A 23,763-nucleotide genomic window follows, 5' to 3' on the forward strand; every position below is an offset into this window, starting at 1 on the left:
GAACCCGCGAGCTCAGGCAATTCACTCACCTCAGCCTCCCAAAGGCGCGGGATTACAGGCTGAGCCACCGAGCCTGGCTTGATGCACCTTTTAACATACTAAATCAAACTACCAAATAATCTAAAGTGACAGAAAGAAAAAAAAAACACCACAAACAGGGAAAATGGGGGGGGCGATAAATAGCTATAGGGTTTTTATTCATTTAACAATTACTTATTCAGAAGATAGTTCTATGTACAGGACAGTGGCTACAGTAGACAACATAGACATTTTCAAAGACACAAAAATTGCTTACCCTTATTCAAATAAGCCAGTTTCAAATAATTCTGGCAGTCTACACCATCTAAGTGCTAAAAATTCTTATTACCACCAAAAAAGTCACAAGTCTAATATTCAGGGCAGTCACACATAAACAAAACCAAAAAATAATACTTTTCAGGAGTTAAGTTTTAAATTTCATCTCAAATCAACATCTATGCTAAGTGGAAAAGTTTGTTTAGCAGAGTAACAAGCTACCTTCCTAAATATATTTTATTTTCATCTTTTTCTAAAATAGTCTTTTACTATTCCCTATAACTAAACAAACACTTAGTAAATATAACAGGGAATGAAGCGAAAATATAACAGGAAAAGAATTAAATTCTGAATACGAACTGGTTTGTAGGTTGGGAAATAACTTGGCTTTTTTATTTGGAGTCGGGATGAATACAGGCATAGAATCCAACCCAATTCATGTTTGCTGTGATATATATCAGACTTTTTATGTTAATATTACAAGATACAAAGAAACAGTTTTTCGTCCTTCCAGACACAAGTTCTCATAAAATATAGCTGTATGTAATCTAGGAGGTGACCCATTGCCCATGGGATAAACTTAGTATGTGCAATTCTAATAATCTGGCTGGCTTACTTTAGTTAACAGCCACCATTTACTGAAAGCCTACTATGTGTCTGACATATCCCTAAATGCTTACATATCCTATTTCCCTGAATTACATCTTTGAAAGGTAGCTACTATGCCTACTAAACAATTGAGAAACAGCCTTTTGAGAGGATACCTTGCCCAAAATGATGAAGTTGTTAATGTAGCAGATCATATAACTTTCTAAATGATAGAATTCCACATATTACAGTGAGACAAGGTAAATTATTTTAGACATCTATTTTAGGCAACTTTGGTATATATTTTAGGTATCTATTTCCCTCATTCCTTTATTTCCAAATCTGTAGAATTTTAAATTCTAACATGATTCTCATAAAAAGGACAGCAGAAGTTCTAGACTGGATGGCTCCAGAGATTTTTGTTTTGTTTTTAACTTTGTACTTTGTTGAAATGCCTCCCAGAGTGTCTCTGGCACCGTGCCCTATATGACTGTTACAGACAGGTGTCCCATACCACCTACGGAGGAGAAAGATTGCTGTAGTGTCCAGATAGTTCATCTGGGAAGGCATATTATGTGTACAAGTATAAAATCATGTACTAGAGAGAGTTATGTGTTATTTAACCTTGAAGTTGATTTAGAGGCTATTCTGGTAGGGTAAGTTAAATAGGCCACTTATTCAGTATCTATGTTATCTAGGATTTTCTTCTTCCAAATAAAAATTCTCATTAACTGCTGAAGCTAGCATCTCCTTTTAATCAATGTCCCAGGTCATACTAGGTTCTTTCTTCTCTTATATATTTTCCCACTGTAACCTCTGGACCTCTGGGCCTACCTGTACACCTATTCCTTTTCAGGAAGGCTTGAAAAATACAATTATCCATATGGGATTCTTTGAATTTGCCTCAATGCTTTATCATCACACACAGTAAAATTTGGCAGAAAATATAAACATTAGTCTGATTGTTTTAGATTTCATTTTTCCAACCACAGACAATTTTCCTACTTCTACTAACTTTCTGTGAGGTTTTTTTTAATAACCCCTCAAACTCCTATCCTTTAAGTTACATAATTACTGGGAGTTTTAATTAAAATGCTTAATTTTATATCACATTACTTTTCTGCTGAAATACTGGTTTTAAAGTATTTTCCACTGAGGGATATTTGGTTTGCTGAAATGCACTTTGAAGATGGTTGGCTCCTTCCCATCCCTTAAGTCTTGCCTCCTCCTTCCCAAACCATCGAGCATATAGTTTCTTCTCAACCCCTTTTATTTCTGTCATGGCACATATCATACTCTGTAATTAACCTTACTTACTTTCTTCCTGTAATCTATATATTCCCTCAATATGTATTAAAATGGAATACACACCTTTTCTGTCATTTTTATCAAAGATATAGAAAATGAATACCAAGCCTTTTATGGGCAATCTCTGTTTTCCAAATAATGTCCTGAAATAGTAGAATGAAAAGTGTCTGCTTCCAAGTCAAGATCTAGGTCCAAATCCCAGCTCTGCTACTCACTAGTGATGAAACTTTGGAAAGTTCCTTCTGGACCTCAGCTTCTACATTTATGAAATGGAAATAATATTACCTAACACATAATGTTTGAGAAGACAAGGTGAGAAAATATAATTTACAAACCATAAAAACTATCATACATTGCTGATGATAATATTAACTGGTAAACAATTTTGTAAAAAAAAAAATAGTTTGGACATTATTTTCAAGTTGCAAAGATGCATATACTTTATTCCAGCATTTCTATTCCTCAGTGAATCCTTAGAGATATAGAATAATTCTATGAAGCAAGATACTTGTATAAAAACATTCATATGAGCATTGTTTAAAATTGTCAAAAATTAGAAACAAACCAAACACATATAACTGTAGAATAAAGAAATCGTAGTATATTTATACAACAGAAGAGAAACAGCAATAGAAATGAATGAATTACAAAAATAATATAAATGAATGTTACTGAAAGTAAACAAAAGATGACAGATTAAAAATATGCTATGATTCCATTTATATAAAGTTATAAAGCAGAAAAAACTAAAAACAACACGAAGGCCCAAAGAAGTCAGGACAGTGGCTATTTTGTTGAAGAATTAGAAGGGGTACACAGAAAGCTCCTTAAATGCCAGCAACATTCGATTTCCTGATATGGATGGTGATTACATAGGTATTCACTTGGCAACTTAAGCTATACATCTGTACTTTATGTACTTTTTACATTCCACACACAAAAAAAAGAGATTCTTAAAAGATTAAGTTAGAAAATGTACTAAATGCTTAGTACATTGCCTGACATTAACAGGGTAGAAGTTTAATAAATTTTAGCTATTATTATAAACAAATAAGCATAAGTGATCAATCATTCCAACTCCCCATGTTGTGAGCTTAAAACCGAATGTTAAACAAATATATAAAATAAAATAAATACTACAAAACTTTAGACTCTACACAGCTTCTTATAATTCAATACTGGCAGAGTTTAAGATTTCTTCTGGAAAAATAAAACAGAAGTACTGACCTTCACATACACAGATCTGATATCACCATTTTGCATGGTGGTAATAAAGGATCTACTACCCATGCCACCAGTCAAGTAACAGAGTATAGTGCAAGAATGTGGCTTTGAAGACTAATACAGCACTAGAAATGTTTTGCAGCTTCTCTGGTATTAAAATTTTGCTTAGTAATTGATATATTTTTTTCCTTTTCCATTTCCCTTAGTGGTAACTGATATGCACTTTACAGCAGGAATACCTAGTGTTAATGCTAGATTGCATGGTCTGAGAACAGAAGTAATACTTATAAGCCCAGCATTATTTAATCTTGATTAACAATAGCCAGAAGAGTAGGGATCTTTATTTAAGGGCACTGTTAACATTAAAAAAATTTATTACTTTGTTGGCAAGCAGCTTATTGTTGATTTAAATAAACCCAAAATTATACTTCAAAAATGTTACAAGTTCACCAAAAAATGTTATTTATATCCTAAAACAAACTTCTGAACCAAAATGTTAATAAAGATACTTTAAAGATCAAAATTCCTCATACAATATGTGTGCACATATTTTTAGTTGCTTAATCAGCTGTGTTTCACAATCTTAACTTAACGCTTTGACTTCCTTAGCAAGCCTAAATAATACTAATAATACTGCTTAATACTAAGGAAGCCAAAGCGTTAAATTAAGATCGTGAAACACAGCTGATTAAGCAACTAAAAATATGTGCACACATATGCAAATCTGACGCCAAAGTGGTTGGGTTTATTCTGACAATTGTTCTAAATTTTTCTTTCTTTCTTTTTTTTTTTTAAACCAAGTACTAGCCAATTATATCATCCCAAAGCTACCAACATTTCCTATCCGTGCTGTCGGTGATTGGTGTATTCAGTGTAATGCTCTCCATACAGACTATTCTTTCAAAACAAAGTATTGTTTTACAGGAATCAAATCTGCTCTGGTTAACAATGCTCTATTAATAACCAGTGGCATTAATGCAAAGCTCAAAACTCAAGTGCCACAGATAAAAGTGGATGGTGTGACCACGGGACTTTACAATGAACCAAGTCAGAACTGCTGATTGCAGACAAAGAATTCAGTCCTCTACCTAGCCATCATGTTCTTTACTAACCATTCAAGGCTGAGTTACAATAGAATGCATTAAGAAAAAAATCATCACTTCAAATCCCACACAACTTGCTAATGTCAACAAACTAAAAGCTTGAAAACATATTAATTCAAATTAACAAAACTTGCACCTTTCAGTATCAATTAGTAACTGTGCAATCTACATTTCAAATTGTTTTATTTTTTTTTTAAATAACCAAAAGATGACAAGATAAGAAAAATGCATGACCAGTTTTATCATAAATGGGTAAAACACTGGAAAAGTAATATGGATGAAGAACTACGTGACAAAAACTACATTTTGTATGCACCTGCATACATGGGATGCACTTGGTATTTCATGTATTTCTCATATGAATGTATATTCCATGTGTATGCATATAGGCTGAGTATTCGTTATCCAAAATGCTTGGACTAGAAGTGCTTTGGATTTCAGATTTTTGGGAATTATAAAATATTTTCATTACATTTACTGGGGTTCAGTAATGGGTTCAGTTTTGGGGTTTTCTTTTTTTTTTTTTTTTTTTTTTTCAGTTGGAGTCTCACTCTGTTGCCCTGACTGGAGTGCAGTGGCCGCTCCTGGCCACCGCAGCCTCGACCTGCTGGGCTCCGGCGATCCTTCCGCCTCAGCCTTCCAAGTAGCCGGAATTACAGGCATGTGCTACCATGCCCGGCTGATTTTTTGATTTATTGTAGAGATGAGGTCTTGCTGCCCAGGCAGGTCTTGAACCCGCAGCTCAGGCAATCCACTCACCTCAGCCTCCCAAGGTGCAGGATTACAGGCTGAGCCACCGAGCCCGGCGTAGTTTTGGGGTTTTCTAATCCAAAAACCCAAACTCCAAAATGCTCCAAAGAGTACCTCACTGAGTATCACGCTAGCACTCAAAAAGTTTCAGATTTGGGGGCACTTCTGATTTTTGGATTAGGGATACTTAACTTGTATCATCTTTCCTGTTTTTTTCTACATAAGGAAAATGAAGGTAAGAGGTGACAAGTCCTTTTCCTGGAAGTCATACAACTATGAAACAGAAAGGTCAAGATTTAAATCCTTCATGCAGCACATAATGACATTTCTGTGAACAATGAATGGCATATATAACAGTAGTCCCATACGATTGAGCCAAAACATTCCTCTCCTAGTGTCACGGTGACCCTTGTAACGTCACAGTGCAATGCATTACTAACATGTTTGATGCTGGTGTAAACAAACCAACTAACAGCTGTATAAAAGTATAACACATAAAATTATGTATAGTATATAAAACCTGATAATAATCAACAACTGTTATTGGCCTATATATTTACTATAATATTTATCACTGTTCTAGAGTATATGTCTTCTACTTATTAAAACACACACACACACACACACACAAACACACACACACACACAAACTAACTGTAAAACCGCCTCAAGCAAATCCTTCAGAAGATATTCCAGAAGAAGGCATTGTATTCACAGGAGGTGACAGGACAGATCCATGCATATTATTGCTCCTGAAGACTTCCAGTGGGGACAAGGTATGGAAATGGAAGACAGTGACATGGATTATCATGACCCTGCATAGGCTTAGGCTAACATGTATGCTTGTTTTTAAACAACAACAAACAAATTAAAGAAAAAAATTTTAAATGTTAAAAGTGTATAGAATAAGGATATTAAAAAAATATTCTTGTACAATTGTATAATGTGTCTGTGTTTCAAGTTAAGTGTTATTACAAAAGAGTCAAAAAGTTTAAACGTGTAAGTTTATAAAGTAAAAGTGTTACAATAAGGTAAGGTTAATTTATAATTGGAGAAAAAAATTTAAATACACTTCATTTAGCCTAAGTGTACAACGTTTATAAAGTCTACAGTAATGCACAGTAATGTCCTAGGCTTTCACATTCACTTATCACTCATTCCAGAGAAACTTCCAGCCCTGAAAGCTCCATTCACGCCAAGAGTCCTACACTAGTGCATCTTTTTCATTTTTTACACTGTATTTTTACTGTACCTTTTCTATTTTTAGATATACAAATACCATGTGTTCCAACTTCCTACAGTATTCAGTGTATACAGGTTTGTAGTCTAGGAGCAACAGGCTATAGCCATATAGTATAACCCATATAGTATAGGATATATATACCATCTAGGTTTGTGTAAGTATACTCTGAAGTTCACACACCGACAAAACCACCTAATGATGCATATCTCATAAGTATTCCACTGTTAAGCAATATACACCTGTGTGGAAAAGAAACCAGGGAAATGGAAAAAAAGCAAAGATAGGAAAGAAAAAACTCTTGATAGATGTAGCTGCACTTGGTGAGATCTGTGACTTCACTGTTTTTTAACAGAGAGCCTTCCCCATCTGTGTATATCTTAAATGGTTGACAGCTTAAAGGCCCTACTAACTTGAAATATTAAAGAACACAACCAAAAGTCAGCAGAGAAACTGGAAATTTGTAGAAAAAGGGTAATGATGGCAAAGGTAAGCCCCCATATCTCTGCTGGCCACCAAATTACACAAATATAGGGGAAACCACCAGAGACCAAACTAAAAAACAAGTAACTGGAAGCCATTTAAAAAACAAAGAAAAACAGCAGGCATGGTGGCTCATGACTGTAATCCTAGCACTTTGGGAGGACAAAGTAGGAGGATTACTTGAGCCCAGGATTTCAAGACCAGCCTGGGCAAAACAGCAAGATCTTGTTTCTACAAAAATTTAAAAAGTAGCCAATTGTGGCAGTGTACACCTACAATCCCAGCTACACAGGAGGCTGAGGGAGAAGGATCATCTGAACCCAAGAGATTGTGGCTGCAGTAAGTTGTGACTATGACACTGCACTCCAGCCTAGGTGACAGAGTAAGATCCCGACTCAAAAAACCAAAAAACAGAACAGATATATCAGCTACTGCATGGGATGGGGGAGAAGCTGGAGGGGCACTGTTTGTGCCTAGGTAGGTTAAGTGGTTTTAGGTTATATAATAACAACAATAATAACTCTCAGAAAAATACTTTTAAAAACCAAACCAAAGTTATTACAATGTATTATCTGAATGGCCAGGTTCACCCAAAGCACTACTAGACATCCAAATAAGCAGGAAAATATAAACCTTAATCAGGAAAAAAGGGAAAAAAAAAGCAGGCATTAGAAATTAACTCTTAGTGACCCAGGTAATAAATTTAGTAAACAGACTTCATAACAGCTATAATAAATATGTTCAAAAACTAAAGGTAAATATGATATTGGTAAGTAAAAGAATGGAATCTCTATAAAGAAACTGAAGCGATATTTTAAAAATTCAAAATTCTAGACCTGCAATACATTTTTAAAGAAAATCTAGATTAACTGAAATGAAAAATTCACTAGGTGGACTTAACAGGAGAATGGAAATGGCAGAAGGAAGCAACGAAAGGCATTAACTTATAGATTCAATGAACTTAACAAATCCAAAAAGGATAATCACAAAGAAAAACACCCTGAGGCACAGTTAAACTAATGAAAGCTGAAGATAAAGAGAAAAATCTTTAAAACAAATATAGAAAAATAACACATCTTATACAGACATTGAAATGGCATACTCAAAGGGCTGAAAGGAGAAAATTGTCAACTAAGAAGTTCATAGTCAGAAAATTATCCTTCAAAACTCAAATAACATAAAAAACATATTTAGATAATCAAAAACTGAGATAACTTTTTGCTAGGTTACCCTCATTATAATAAATGCTTAAGAAAGGACTCAGTCTCAGAAATGAAAAGGAATGGAGATAAACGTGAGTATTTTAAAACCATGTATATTTTTTTCTCTCTTTATGATTTCTCTTTTATTTTCTCCATATGATTGTTGAAAGCAAAATATACAACAATGTATTGTTGGCTTATAATTTATATGACAAGAACACTAAGAAAAAAGAAAGTATTCTGTTTTAAGATCCCTATGTTTCAGTTAAGGAAATTCAATACTCTAAGTGGAACAACCACTAAAAAATAATGCAAAGGTATATAACTAGATATTCAACAGGAAAATTAAAATGGAATATTGCAAGGTATTGATCAGTACAAAAGATGGCAGAAAAAGGATTAGAGAAAGAACAATAACAAAAAAAGATAAGAAAACAAAACAATGGCATGCGTAATTACAACTGAATCACAATAAATGTAAATGGACTAAATAGTGCACAAAAAGTAAACAGCAAATTATGGCACATATAATGGAGAGTATTACATAAATACTCACTTAAAGAGAAAATTACTATGGGTGACATGGAAAACTTTAATAATGTATTTACTAATGTTGTTTAATGCTAGGTGGGGAAAGTAGGATATAAAATTGTAGTTTAAAACACACAAAAAATATAAAAACTGTTAAAGATTTGAGATCTTTTTACTTTCTCTGTATTATAGTTCTCTTCCTCATGGAATAATAAACATTTTAAATAAACAAGTATAAAAAAACTCTTGAAAAACATTTTTAAAGTGTTAGTTTTGAAAAGGGCTAGTTCAGTCTCTAAAATTTTATATACTAGGATAGTCTGGAGACAGAAAGTTTCCAAAAATATGTATTTCACTAAACTTTTCTGTATTGAGATTTATAACATTTTTGTTATTTTGTGTTAGCATTATTATAAATGGAGATGTTGCAGTGATCAAAACTCAGATCCTGTCCTTACATCTACTGTAAAAGACTATTATAGACTGCTATTTTCTGAGAATTTTGCTTCTGCTTTTCATGATTTTCTTATCTTCTGTCTCTGCAAGATGCTATCTCTCTCTAGATTTACCATTGCCAGTGTTCAGTTTCTCATCTAACCTTCTGTGGTTCCAGAAACCAGACAGTCACATTTCTAATACCTATGTATAAAGTGTAACTATATAGTCCCCCAAGTATAGGTATGATGAAGCCCTTTTATGTGAAAACCTTTCTATTGTTACTGCTGCTGTTTTGCTTCATTACAAGATCCTAACTTTGCTTTTGATCAACAAATCTGCCAAATAATTCAAGTTAATACAAGTGAGACGGTATAGTATTTTCTTCAATTCTACAAGCCAATTCTATCACTTCTAGAAATTTATAGGTAAGTTAGGCTATTACTTCACCAGCTTTGCCAGACAACAATTCCCCATTAAAATACATCTTTGCAAATACTTTAAGTACACAATCCATTACTGTAATCCTAGCACACTGGGAGGCCAAGGTGGGAGGATTGTGAGTTTTGTTTAAAATTAAAATTCTGAGACTCAAACTAATGATTAAAGAAATAAAAAGCAAATTCACCTTTTAATTTTCAAAGACAAATTCTTCCTATGAAATCAAGAGTGATTTATCACAAAGCTTAGTTTCTAAAATAGCAAAGCCTGATTGCTTATCTCTGAAACCATTAGGTTCTATAAGAGAGAGATAATAGCTAGGTCCAACTATTCCACATGAACTCATTAGAATTCAAACTTATCAGTTAGTACTTATATGTCTGACATCCCTACAGGATTGTAATAAGACACTTAAAAAACAACATATATGTTTTTACTATACCTCACCTTTTCTAATATCCAGTGTCTATCACAAAATATTAGGTATTAATTCCTGATATCCAACATCTAACACAAGTTACTAATTGCTTCTGAGTTTGTCTATCTGCAGTCTATCTAATTTGCAAAGTTGTTGTCCCTAGACTGCAGAAAGCTCTTGAAACATCATATGTTTAATAATTGACAATTTAGTTTGATTCAGTATATGGTTATCTAAGAGTTAAAGCCAAATCTTTGATAGTTACTACATGTCTATATTAGGGTATTTCAAAGTTAAGAATCAGCACATCAATGAAAATAAATGACTAAGCGCTGCCTTCATGGGAACAATCAAAGTGTAAGACTCTCAATATGGTCTAGGACACTGGTTCTCAAACCTGGCTCTTTAGGAATCATCAGGAAAGCATCTAAAAATCACATATATGCGAAAGAGTTTGAATAAAACATACTTTTCCTGTTTAAAAAAATGAAACAAGAAACAGCATATATTTTTTAGGGGAGGAGAAACTATTTTCCCCCAGGTGGTTCTTTTAGAAATTTTGGAATCACTGGTCCTGAAGAAGAGGACAGAAACCTAGTTTCAAAAAGATCTCACCCCACCAAGTATTAGTTCGTAGACAAACCAAAACCTTGCAAAATGAGATTGCTATTCCACGATCTTCTGAAAAACCACCTACTCCAAAGACTGTTTTAAAGACCAAATAACTTACATAAGTTAAGAATATTTTGGAAACACTAACACTTTTTACAATATTAAGAAATTCTTCGCATGCCTTTCCAATTAAAGCCACAAATCCCCATTCTCACAAAGAGATAGACTCCATTGATTCAAACATTTCACTGAGGACCTAATAAGTTCTGAACACCTTTATTTGAGGAGGGATCTTATGCAAAACTAGAAGAAAATGTGACTGCTTAATGATTTTAAACTAGTGGTGACTATTTAATGTGGAAGTAAAGAAGGAATGAAAAATGAAGAATGACAAAAGTTCCTTTAGATATCACTTCCCTTGACAACACTAATAGATCTTTCTATGATGACGGAAATCTTTAGTATCCCCATTATCCAATATGATAGCCACTAGACACAAGTGGACATTGAACACTTAAAATTGTTACTCACGCAACTGAATAGTTAAATTTTTAACATAACTTTAATTTGCATTTAACAATCACAAATGACTAGTAATTGGAAAGCACAACCCCTAGAACATTTAAAAATTTAGATCATACTTCTGGGAGATATGGACAGAGAATGGAGGAAGAAATAGTAAAAAAAAAAAAAAAAGTATTAAGATTCCACTTATAAGTAACTTTCTTATACTTAATTTTCTGAAGACTTTTCAACTAGGAAAAGATAAACCCATACAAAAGCTGAAGAGCCTTCTTTTCTATTTTTACAATGGATAAAAAAATCATCTCTCATGAGTATTAAAAAAATTAAAATAATCACCAAAACAACAACAGCTTATATGGTACTAAACTAAAAGAACACCAATTGGGACTCCAGAATGCCGGCTCCAATGTCCAACACTGGCTGAGTCAGTTACATGTCTATGATTTTGGACAGGCCACTTAACTCTTTTGGGTCTTAAACTCCAAATGTGCAAAACAGGGCAGTTTCCCTGTCAAATACCCTTTAGGGATTTTAGACAACAAATATACAGTACTAAAAGAGTTTAGTATTATTTTGTACCACATTAATTTATAAAGGTCTATTATTTAACATGTATTGATTTAGAGTCTACTGTGTCAGCTCTATGATAGATATTAGAGACATAATGGTGATCAATCACAGAAACAGTCTGCTCCTCATAGAGCATGAAGTTAACTTAAGTCAACTCAGACAATCATAAATATATCACCACTAACTAAAATAAAGGCTCTAAGAGAAAATGGGTTTGTCCTAGACTAGAGGATGAAGGCTTCCTCCCTAGAGAACTAAGGGCTGGGGTGTCTGTTCCTAATCCAGGTGATGTGTGGTCCAATGGGAGGCCCAAAATTTCACCTGTACCTAAACCATTTATGTATGCAATCTTGACCTGTATCCCACAACTTTAAAATAAAGTAAAATTTAAAAAAAAAAAAAGAAAGAAGGACTGAAGTTAAATCTTCAGCATGTGTATATAGGGACAGAGTCCATGGAGACTATCATATACAAAGGTCCCATGAACAAAGGAATTATTGTGCCACTGAGTAAGTGAAACATTGAAAAAGAGGTAGGCCAGAGGTAGACAATGCAGGGACAGTTTTAAGCCAAAAGACAACATATCAGTTTGGTTTTAATAAGAACATTCTGGATCTCGAAGCATCTTCTCATCTCCTTCTCCACTATCCACCTGGTTCGGCCCATCTGCCTCCACTCCAGCCTCCATCATGTCCCTCAGTGTGACCCAGAAGTCCTACAACATGTCCACCTCCGGCCCTGGACTTTAGCAGCCACTCCCACACAAGCAGGTCCAGTGCCCACGTTAGCTTCTTGAGCTTCTCCTGGGTGGGCAGCAGCAGCAGCTTCCGGGGCAGACTGGGTACCAGCATAGGCCTGAGTGGAGGCCATGCTGGGGGCAGTGGTATCACAGCCATCATAGTGAACCACAGCCTGCTGAGTTCCCTTAAGCTGGAGGTGGACCCCAACATCCAGGCCGTGCGCACCCAGGAGAAGGAGCAGATCAAGATCCAAAAACAAGTTTGCCCCCTTCATCAACAAGGTGCAGTTCCTGAAGCAGCAGATCAAGATACTGGAGGCCAAGTGGAGCCTCCTGCAGTAGCAGAAGACAGCTCACAGCAACATGGACAACATGTTTAAAAGTTAAATCAACAAGCTGGGCTCGGTGGCTCAGCCTGTAATCCCGCGCCTTTGGGAGGCTGAGGTGAATGGATTGCCTGAGCCCGCGGGTTCGAGACCCGCCTGGGCAGCGAGACCTCATCTCTACAATAAATCAAAAAATCAGCCGGGCATGGTAGCGCATGCCTGTAATTCCAGCTACTTGGAAGGCTGAGGCGGAAGGATTGCCGGAGCCCAGCAGGTCGAGGCTGCGGTGGCTGGGAGCGGCCACTGCACTCCAGTCTGGATGACAGAGTAAGACTCCAACTCAAAAAAAATAAAAAAAAATAAAAAATAAAAAAAATTTAAAAAGTTACATCAACAACCTTCAGCGGCAGCTGGACACGCTGTGCCAGGAGAAGCTGAAGCTGGTGGCGGAGCTAGGCAACATGCAGGGGCCTGATGGAGGACTCCAAAAATAAGTATCAGGAAAAGATCAACAAGTAAGAGATCAATAAGCACAGAGATGGAGAACGAATTCATCCTCATCAAGAAGTATGTGTGAACTATGTGTGAACAAGGTAGAGCTGGAGTCTCACCTGGAGGGGCTGACTGATGAGATTAACTTCCTCAGGCACTTATATGAGGAGATATGTGAGCTGCAGTCCCAGATCTTCTACACTTCCGTCGTCCTGTCCATGGACAACAGCCACTCCATGGACATCATCACTGAGGTGCAAGCCCAGTAGGAGACTGCCAACCACAGCCAGGCCGAGGCCAAGAGAATGAACCAGACCAAGTATGAGGAGCTACAAACACTTGCGGGGAAGCCCGGGGATGACCTGTGCTGCACCAAGGATATCTCCAAGATGAACTGGAACATTAGCCGGTTCCAGGATGAGACTGAGGGTCTCAAAGGTCAGAGGGCATTCCTGGAGGCCAACATCATGGACACAGAGGAGCGCTGGGAGATGGCCGTTAAGAACACCAACCAAGCTGGCTGAGCTGGAGAATCCCTACCAAGCAGGATATGGGATAGTAACTGCACAAGTACCTGGCGTTCATGAACATCACGCTGGCCCTGGACATCAAGATCACCACCTACGGAAGCTGCTGGAGGGCAGGGAGAGCAGGCTGGAGTCTGACATGCAGAACATGAGCATCCATATACCAAGACCACCTGTGACTATTCAAGAGGCTTGAGTTCAGCCTACAGCTCCTGCCTCAGCTACATCTTTGGCTCTGGCAGGGGCTCCAGCTCCTTCAACTGCACCAGCTCCTCCAGGGCCATGGTGGTGAAGAAGATCGAAGACCTGTGTCGGGAAGCTGGTGTCTGAGTCCTCTGATGTCATGCCCAAGTGAATGACCACTGCAGCTCCTCCCAGCCTGTCCTGTGGCCACCCCAGGACCTGTGGGGGAGGTGGTTTTGCTGGAGGGGACCCTAGGGGACATGAGCTCCTCCTGAGGCTCAGCCCTAGCCCTCAGCCCACACCTGGGAGAGTTTACTGCCTGGGGTACGCCCCTCTTGCCCATGCCCCCAACTAAAACTAATTCAATTGTTTTGGGTTTTTTTTCCCCCAAAATAAAACGTCAGCTAACTCTGCCAACCAAAAAACAAAAGATCATTCTGGGCACGATAGTGATGGGAAACATAATGAATATGAGAGACCCAGTTATAGCCTATTGCAGAATGACATGCTGCAGCTTGGTCTTAGGATGGTAGCAGAGAAAATGAAAAGAATATTTAGAAAGTAAAGTTGATAGGAAAAAAGTTGATTAATTGAATGTGGGGGATGAGAGAAAAGCATCAAAGATGACTTTCAGTGTTCTCTTTTGCAGTATGACGAATAGTGGCACCATTCTTATAGACATAGAACATGCTAGAAGAGGGACTGGACTCTTGTTTTTGGAAGGAATGGGAGGAAATTGTAAGTTTGTGAGTCTGAAGTACTTTGAGACATGAAGGAAAAAAAACAAGTAGATACTGGATACCCCGAACTTAGAAAAGGAGTGTGGCTAGGACATAAAATTTGGACAGTCATTAGACTACAGATAGCACAGCACAGAAAGAAAACAAGGAAGATAAAAAACAAAATCAAGCCTCGAGAATGACTAGGTTAGAGAAGGGAACTGCAAAGAATACTGAGCTGAAAGAGTCAGCAGGGGTGAAGGAAAACTAAGAGAGAATGGTGTAAAGGAAGCAAAGGAAGTGACAAGGAGACTTCAAAAAAAAAAAATCAAATGATGCTCAAAGGCTGAACACTATTGAAAAAAGGTTTCCTGGAATTGGTGTTAAGAATGGAGATCACTTGTGACTTTAACAAGAACTACTTAGGTGAAAAGATGGGGTAGAAACCACACTACAGCAGTTTGAGGAAGTCAAGACAGCAGTTGTAAATAATACTCTCAAGAAATTTAGCTGTGAAGGGAAGGAAAGAGTGTGTGCCTGGAAAAGAATGAGAGCTCAAAGAAAGATTCTTCTTTTCCATCAGATGGAAGATACCTGAATATCTTTAAATGAGGTAAACTGTTGCTAGGGAACAGTTAAGTATCTAAGAAAAATAAAATCATAGGCCCTCAGAACCAAACTGCAAAGCACTGTTTATATCTACACTGTCCAGTCTAGTAACTAATATTCAAAGGAAGCTACTGAGCTGGGCTCGGTGGCTCAGCCTGTAATCCTGTGCTTTGGGAGGCCGAGGTGAGTGGATTGCCTGAGGCCGTGGGTTCGAGACCCACCTGGGCAACTTGGGGAGACCTCATCTCTACAATAAATCAAAAAATTAGCCGGGCGTGGTAGCACGCACCTGTAGTTCCAGTTACTTGGAAGACTGAGGTGGAAGGATCGCCAGAGCCCAGCAGGTTGAGGCTGTGGTGGCCGGGAGCAGCCACTGCACTCCAGTCTGGATGACAGAGTGAGACTCCAACTCAAAAAAAAAAACACAAAAAACAAACAAACAAAAAAAAGGAAGCTACTGAGCACTTGAAATGTTAGTCTGAAATGAGATGTGCTGGACTGTATGTTGAAAACATACTGGATTTCATTGACTTCATTTAAAAAAAAAGAAAGTGAAATATCTCATAAATTTTTCATATTGGTTATATCCGCAATGCATGTTTTAGATTCAGTATCAAATAAAATATATTATTAAAAATAATTTTACTTGCTTTTACTTTTAAAGATGTGGCTACTAGACAACTTTAAGCAACATATGTAGTTCATATTATATTTCCAGTGGAAAGAGCTGATAAACGTCTTGGTTGATAAAAAGCCATGATCATAACAAGTATTAGTCTAAACCTGGGACTGGAGCCCTCAGTCCAGCAACATGCTCTATGGAGTTTCCTACCTCTTACCAAGACACAGCCCTAGTCCAAATCTTGAAGTGCTGTAGCTAAATCTGTTTTCATCATTCCCCTTCTCATCTCTCCTGGTTCTTAGATGGTCAGGGTCCTTTAAGTCTTCTTTCATTGAAGTACTCAAGCCTGTTCTACCAAACTACTTATCCCCCAGAACTCTCTAAAATAACTAGCATACTATACCAAACTGTTAGAAGCTACACTGTTGGAGGGACTAATTTACACCAGTCCCACAAAGAACTATCCCAGAGGTTTCTTGAATTCTCAATCTAGTTGAATATCTAATTTGTGAATGTTAGGAAAAACAAGTTTTTTGTTGTGTGTGTGTTTTTTTTTAATTTAAAGCAGAGAAATTCCTGAGCTCAAGGATACTTTGAATGCATCAGTCACAATTAGCTACTGCAGAGAGTCAACAGTTCACTAAACAATTTTTGCTTTTCAGATTTGTCTCCTTCTTCCAATTAGAAATCCCCAAGTTCTCTACCAGCTCCAAGTTTTCAATAATAGTTTTAAGATAGCATTGGTAGAGGTTCTAGTGAAAAATGGAAAAATAAAAAGACTACTGGCAGATGGTATATTTTAAATGAGTATCCACTGATAATGTTTTTTAACTTCAGTTTTTAAAGTAGTTTTCCTGTTGTCCACCCTCAACAGGCTTTCACTTTAAGGAATCAACCACTAGTTTCCCTACCCCTTTATACCATATTTCATGGTTTTACCTGAAGAACAAAAGCATATTTTTATGCTCAATTTTTTCTTAAGCTGTTTTCTTAAGTTTTATTATTTAACAAACCAGTAGCTGCAATTTTTAAGTGCTTGGCCCCATTGCAAAACTAATTGGTAGAATAAGACCCAATCTTGAGTCTACCTCCCAAACCTGCTCCTTCCAGTCTTCTTCCTCTTCTCCATAAATATCAACTCTACACTAAAATAGGGAGAAAATCTTGGCATTACTCTTTCTACACACTGTTCACCCAAAATTATCAGCAAATCCCAAGAATTCTACTTTTGAAACACATCAGCATTCTGAACACCACTTACTGCATCAAACACTACCACTCAGTAAAAGCTGTCATCATCTTAACTAAACCACAGCAGTAGACTTCTAACTGGCCTCCTGGCTTCCACCCTTGTCCCTTCCAGTATATTCATCACACAGCAATTCCAGGGATATTTTAAAAACATAAGTCAGATCATATCACATATGTGCTCAAAACCCTACAATGCCTCCCTACATCACTCAGAGTAAAATCCTAATTCTTTATCATGATCTACATTATTTGATCCTCACTATTCCTCTGAACTCCTCGCCTATCACTCTCTACCTCACCACTTCAGTCTTGCTGAATTTCTTGTCTCTCAATGACAATGACACACGCCCATCTCAGAGTCTTTGTCTCTGCTGTTCCTTCACCTCAAGTGTTCTTCCTCTGGTATTTGCATGGGGTGATCCCTCACTCCCTTCTAGTGTATGCTCACACATCAGAGGCCTTCCTTAACTACTTTAAAACAGCATGACAGCCATTACCATTTAGCCACCTTTAATTTCCTTCACTCTGTTTCAATTTTCTTCACAGTACTTACATCTGATGTGTTGGTTTATTGTCTTCCACTACTAGAAGGAAAGCCCCATGACTCTGCTTTGTTTTTCAACTTTCAGAATAGTGTTGTTGCTGTTTAATAAGGATTGGTTAAGTAACCAAATTTATTCATTTCACTTTAGCACGCAACCAATTTGATTAGTACCACAGCCTTCACAAATACACATATGAAACATATAATAACAAAATCAAATTATGATTAGCATGGTACAGATTTTTTGGCCACATTTTAATCCCAAAATTCTACCCAGGTAGGCTTTCTTTTACTCAAGAATGTAGTTAGTACATAGTACTTGGGGAATGCCTACAGAATCAAGGGTAGGCCAGACTTCAGTGGCAGGTGGTATGGGTTTAACAAGGTAGAGTCCCTGACAAAACTGTGAAATAGGCCAAATATGACTTTGTCACATGTAAATATTTCAGAGTCCCACATTTACCCAATCCTGGAAACTAGTATATTCCTCTCCCCACCCCATATGACCCATTCTTGTTCCTCTAGGGTGATCTTTAAGAATTGAAGCTATATACTAAGTAATCTGAAGTGATTAATAATGTGTGAAATTTCTTGTCCAGGAATCAACACAGCCCACTCAGAGAGGCAGCTCAGTGTTAGCAAAGATACCATGTTTATCTAGTGTTTTACGTAAAGTCCTTGTTAAGTGACAGGAACTGCCCACCTGATTTGTACATTCCTTGAACAAGTATTTATTAAGTACCTATTCTCTGTATGAAGATGAATGAAACACAAACTGAGGTGCTAATGAAAGGAGACAGCCACATTAATCAATAATTACATCATCACAAGTATGTTCCTCCTTTCTGTCAGTTACATACTCATTCAACTCTGAGGAGTTCAAGGTAGAAAGGTGATAGTCGTAATTCCCAAGATAATCCCCTCAACATCCCTAACATCTTAGAACAGGTCTGGGGAATAAGAAGGAAGAAGAGATAAAGAAGAACCTGGTGCTTCTATGCCCTAACATTAGAGTCAGAAAAACCAAAGTGTGAAGTCCAAGTCCAGCTGTACTATCTTTTTATTTTTCTTCAAGAGATGAGGTCTCACTATGTTGCCCAGGCTGAACTGCAATGGCTATTCACAGGCATGATCATAGAGCACTACAGCTTCAAACTCCTGGGTTCAACAATACTCCCACCTCAGCCTCCCAAGAAACTGGGATAACAGGTTCCCACCACTGTGCCTGGCCTCCGGCTGTACTACTTTCTATAAAAGTGACTATTAAGCAATTTCTTCAGTTGTTATTACCTCATTTCATCATGAGTAAAATGTGTATAAGACCTACTTCTTAGGAATTAAATGAAAAATCCAACAAGCTAAGTGACACATGAAAAGACAATATAATTGTTCCCTCTATACTTCCCCTCTTGTCAAAGACAAAGGCAAAAATAGAGGAGCCATTTACAAAGACTTGACATACCACCAGCAAAAGGCTGCCAATCCTTGGTCTAGAAACAACTACAAAGGTAATGCCACCTTTAAAAAAATCTACTTTTATAATAATGCTTTAAATCCAATAGGAGCTAGTACAGATCATCCATCACTCTACTATTCTACACTTGATAATCTTGCATTCCATCAAATATGCTGGAGATGTCCATCAATTACTTCTTTATTACCTTTCACATTCTATTTCTTACTGTGGAAGCATATCAATATTGTGGTTTGATTTGATTATTTACAATTAAAAAAATCAATTCCTATCAAGAGTCTCTGCCTTCTTTAAATCTCTTTTCAAGCCAGGCACAGGGGCTCACACCTGTATTCCCAGCACTTTGGGAAGCGGGGGCAAAAGGATTGCCTGAGCCCAGGGGTTCAAGACTAGCCTGGGCAACATGGTGAGACCTCGTCTCTACAATAAACCAAAAAAAAAAAAAATTAGCTGGGTGTGGTGGCATGCGCCTATAGTTCCAATTACTTGGAAGGCTGAGGTGGAAGATTGCCTAAGCCCAGCAAATCAAGGCTGCTGTGACTGTGAGTGTGCCACTGCACTCCAGACTGGGCGACAGAGTAAGACTCTGACTCAAAACAAAACACAAAACAAAACCAAAAACCTCTTTTCTCTCAGTTTCCCCAACACCACTCTCCAGACTATTTTTCAGTCTAGCAGTTCTCACTTAATTTCCTTTGTGAGTAGGTCTTCAATCACTAAAGACCTTTAGACAATCTCTAGGCCCAATCCCAGACCCTATTTTCTGTCTGCTATCTACCATCCTCCCTAAGTAATTTCGTCCATGACCTTAAACCACCATACCTTTACAGATACAAACAGACATTTTGGAATAAGACGTCTCACAGGCTACTCAAACAGAATTCTTCTTGTATAGTCGTGGTCCCCTCCCCTAAATCTAAGCCAGTCTTTCTCACTTCAGGCAACAGTACCGCCATCTGTTAAGTTGCTCAAGTCCAAAACTTGAAAGTCAGCTTCTCTTACTCCCACACCCAATCCAGCCACATCTAATCTAGCCCTTATTATCTCTCACCCAGACCACAGTAATACCTTGAGTTCCCTTGCTTCCATTCTTGCCCGTCAATCCATTCTCCACCCAGCAGTTAGAGATGTTAAAACAAAATGGATTGTGTCGCTGCCTTACACAGACATAATCCTTCAGTAGTTTCCCACTACAGATATAATGAAATACAACGGATGACCTCTTTTTAGTTCTTTGAACACACTACTCTATCTCACCTCACCACCTTCATATATGCTGTCCCTAGCCCAAAACGTAGTTCCACCCTATCATCAGCTTACCCTTCAGGTTTCAGATTCCATGCCACACTTCTTGAAAAAGGTCTTCCCCCAAACCCAGTTAAAATTAGGTTCTATTATGTCCTCACAAGCATCCTTTTCTTCCATGGAACTGAAACAATAGTACGTAACTGTTATTTGTCCACCTATCTTGTTAATGTCTATCGAGGCAGAGGCAGTATCTGTTTTGCTAATCACTGCATCATCCCACAGTGCCACAACCATTTGGCCAACACCTAAGATAATCCTTTTCCCAACATTTGATAAATGGAGAACTCATGCATCCTGGTCTTATAATGGCTACATAATACAGCAAGATGCACCAAGGATATCTAACTATTCCCCTACAGTTGAAATTTAGGCAAAATACTTTTAAAAAGTCAGTGATGGGTAATGAAAGCAATTTATGTAGAAGGAAGGCAATCCAGTCCTTTTCCCTAACAAGTTTCTGAAGCACTTGTCTTTTATTTCTTTTGTTCTTCCACAGTTCCCAACACAGAGTTATAACCATGGTAGATACTTAAGCACTTGGTGGACCAAAGTAGAACACATGCCAATCACTCATATACTAGAATTAAATGTTATGGAAATTCTAAATATTAAGCATTCGCTGAGGGCTAGAAGAAAGAGAAACAGAAGTTAATCTAAACAGGGTGAGAGACAATTTCTGGAAGATCTAGCTATTCCATGGAATCATCACTCCTTTCAACAGTGGTGTATAGTCATACTTGTAATGCTTAACATCACACGTATTTAATTCATCTGCTAAAATTCTAAGCAAAAATATCTTCAGTATGCCATTATTAGTTAACCCATAAAACAGTGTTCACAAAGAATGTGAATAGTAGTAGGAAAAAAACTACAAAGAATTCATTACACTTCCTGCTGCATAAATGAAACTCAGAACATAATATTTTATACGCTACATTAATTTAATAATATAGAAATTAAGAGGATCTAAAATCAAGATCCTAGAGTTTAACTCTACTTTCTGAAGAACCAATACATGAGGGAAATAATAACTACACTACCCATTATTTTCCAGGCACTGAAAATGGCCCTTTATTTTTACTGACTTTTTAAATCTTCACAGTAACCCTGAAAGTTTAGGTGACTTCTTCAACCAGCGTACAGTTAACAATGCAGGTATTCTGTTTTTCAGATGCTATAAACTGAACCAAAATGTCAAAAATTAATTAATTATAAACGACATACCAACCTAAAGTTTTGGAGAACTTGAAGAGCTTTGTTGTTAAGACAATTTAATTTAAAATAACCCGTGAGCATGTCACTGCACTCCAACCTGGGCGACAGAGTGAGACTCCAGCTCAAAAAATAATATTAACAAAAACTTCCCATATAAGTTCAAGATATATATCCTTCAAATTTGAAAAGTCTTTCTAAAACTTAAGGGTAAATACAGATTGCTTTACTGCTAAATTACTTGGTTTTGATGAAATCTAAAATATATCTGTATAATATTTTCAAAAGTAAAAGTTCTCCAGGAAAAAACATTTGCTCCATATCTACTTTAGTCTATAAAGAATTGAGTTTTGAAAAGAAAAATGAATAGATTTTACAGAAATTACAGGAGTATGAATAAAAGAAGTATTATAGAAATTGTTGCTTCAGATATGACAAAATACCACAATGGAGTAACAGGAGTTGTATTATCTAAAGCTAAGTGATGTCAGGCATTTAAACAATCAATAAGCTGTAAGGATTGGGAGTTCTGTAATTATTTCTGTGTGAATATTACATTATTAAACACTGGGACAAGTACAGTCTTGTATGAAGTGACTGTATGAGATCAAATAATCATATCCAAAAGAAACCACATACTGGATTTAAAGTTTTCCACACTCTGACCATTTCAGCCTATGTGGTACCAACTCCTTGCATTCATAAAATTCCATCATTGTAGTTATTACACACTTGTAAAAGCAGACTTTAAGTAATCCCAACTCATAAAAAGTTAAACATTAATCAAATCTCAAAAGCATCAATGTTATCTCAAAAAAAAATTGTGAGTTCTAAATAAATAAAAGTTGTATGTGACCATAAAAAATAGTTACAAAAATCAATGAGTTTAAAGGGGATGGTTTTCTGTTTACAAAATATAACTGCTTATGCAAAAAGACCCCAGGTCTTTCTGGACATCCTCCGTGGATGTCAATTCTCCTGTTTTCCTTTTTCTTGAAAAACTCGCCCCTCCCTCCTAATTTTTTAATACAGCCCTCTCCTGAAAGGTTTACATTACAAAAAAATGAATTTATTCCATTATCAGGAACAGTATGTCCCAAGACTTAAGATTTCTATGATCCTCTGCATATGCAAGATTGCAAGAATGGAGCTTTAATAATTCATAGGCAACAAACACATCCTGTTAAGACTTTCCTTCAAACACCAACGTTCCCACTCTTGGGATCCCTAATAGGTGTACAAAAGCCACACAAAGGACACAGATGGTAGGTGCTCTCCACCCTCTCCCGAGAGACATCCTCACCTAAACCTCCTGCACATTCCCTTCTCGAGGGCCCCCAAACACAACTGTCATTCAGAGAGGTGGTAACTGTTGAGCGTGGGTGAGAAAGAAAGCGTACATGAGACCCATAACTGGATGGGGAAGGCAGTTAAATGCTACCTCTCCAGTATCACGTAACTAGCCAAATCCGCTGCAAACTTTTAAGAGATTAAGTTACATTCCTCTGCAATTCCACCCTTGACAGCTGAACCCAGAGATGCCAGCGAGTCGCGCACGTCCATTCCCGCCACCTCACCCGGGCAGCCTGCACCCGGGGTTGGGGAGGCTGGGAGCGCTCACCTTCTCCAGCTCATCGTGGAGCTCCGCAAGGCTGGGCCGGAGCAGCTTCTCGCCCAGCTGCGCGGCTGTGTGTCGGTAGTGATCGATCCTGGGCACGGCGTCCATGGTGTTGTGGCCGAAGGTGCGCAGGTAGTAGGTGTTGGTGTGGGTGTCATAGTAGTAGTGCTGGTGGTGCCCGCTGCCGCCGCCGCCCGAGTGCAGGCTGCTGCCTTCGCTCAGCACCGTGTCCCCGCCGTTCTGGAAGCTCACGTTGGGCCCGTCGCCTCCGACCCCCACCGCATCCGACAGGCTGTCTTCCGCCGACGAGGAGGCAGCCGGGTCCACGAAGTTCACGCGGAAGCGGCCCTTGGCTTCCTCGCTACCCTTTGCAGGCCCGCTCTCGTCGCTGGCTTTCCCGCCCGCGGGGGGCTCC

At 37.7% G+C, this 23,763-nt stretch overlaps 1 protein-coding gene and 1 pseudogene across 1 annotated transcript in view; one reads left to right on the forward strand and one right to left on the reverse strand.

Moving 5' to 3' along the window:
* The window catches only part of LOC110595786 (solute carrier family 12 member 2-like), a gene marked incomplete at its 3' end in the record, with an annotated part of 33,088 nt that extends 9,336 nt beyond the window's left edge, over positions 1–23,752 (reverse strand). The window contains exon 1 of the mRNA XM_021713265.1: positions 23,352–23,752. Within this exon, the coding sequence (XP_021568940.1) occupies positions 23,352–23,456 (105 nt within the window). The remainder of the gene's footprint in view (positions 1–23,351) is intronic.
* LOC103262396 lies at positions 12,375–14,163 on the forward strand (annotated as a pseudogene).
* Positions 23,753–23,763: the final 11 nt, after the last annotated feature.

This window comes from Carlito syrichta, unplaced genomic scaffold (genome assembly GCF_000164805.1).
Source record: "Carlito syrichta isolate Samal-C Ts95f unplaced genomic scaffold, Tarsius_syrichta-2.0.1 Scaffold92600, whole genome shotgun sequence".
Lineage (NCBI taxonomy): Eukaryota > Metazoa > Chordata > Mammalia > Primates > Tarsiidae > Carlito > Carlito syrichta.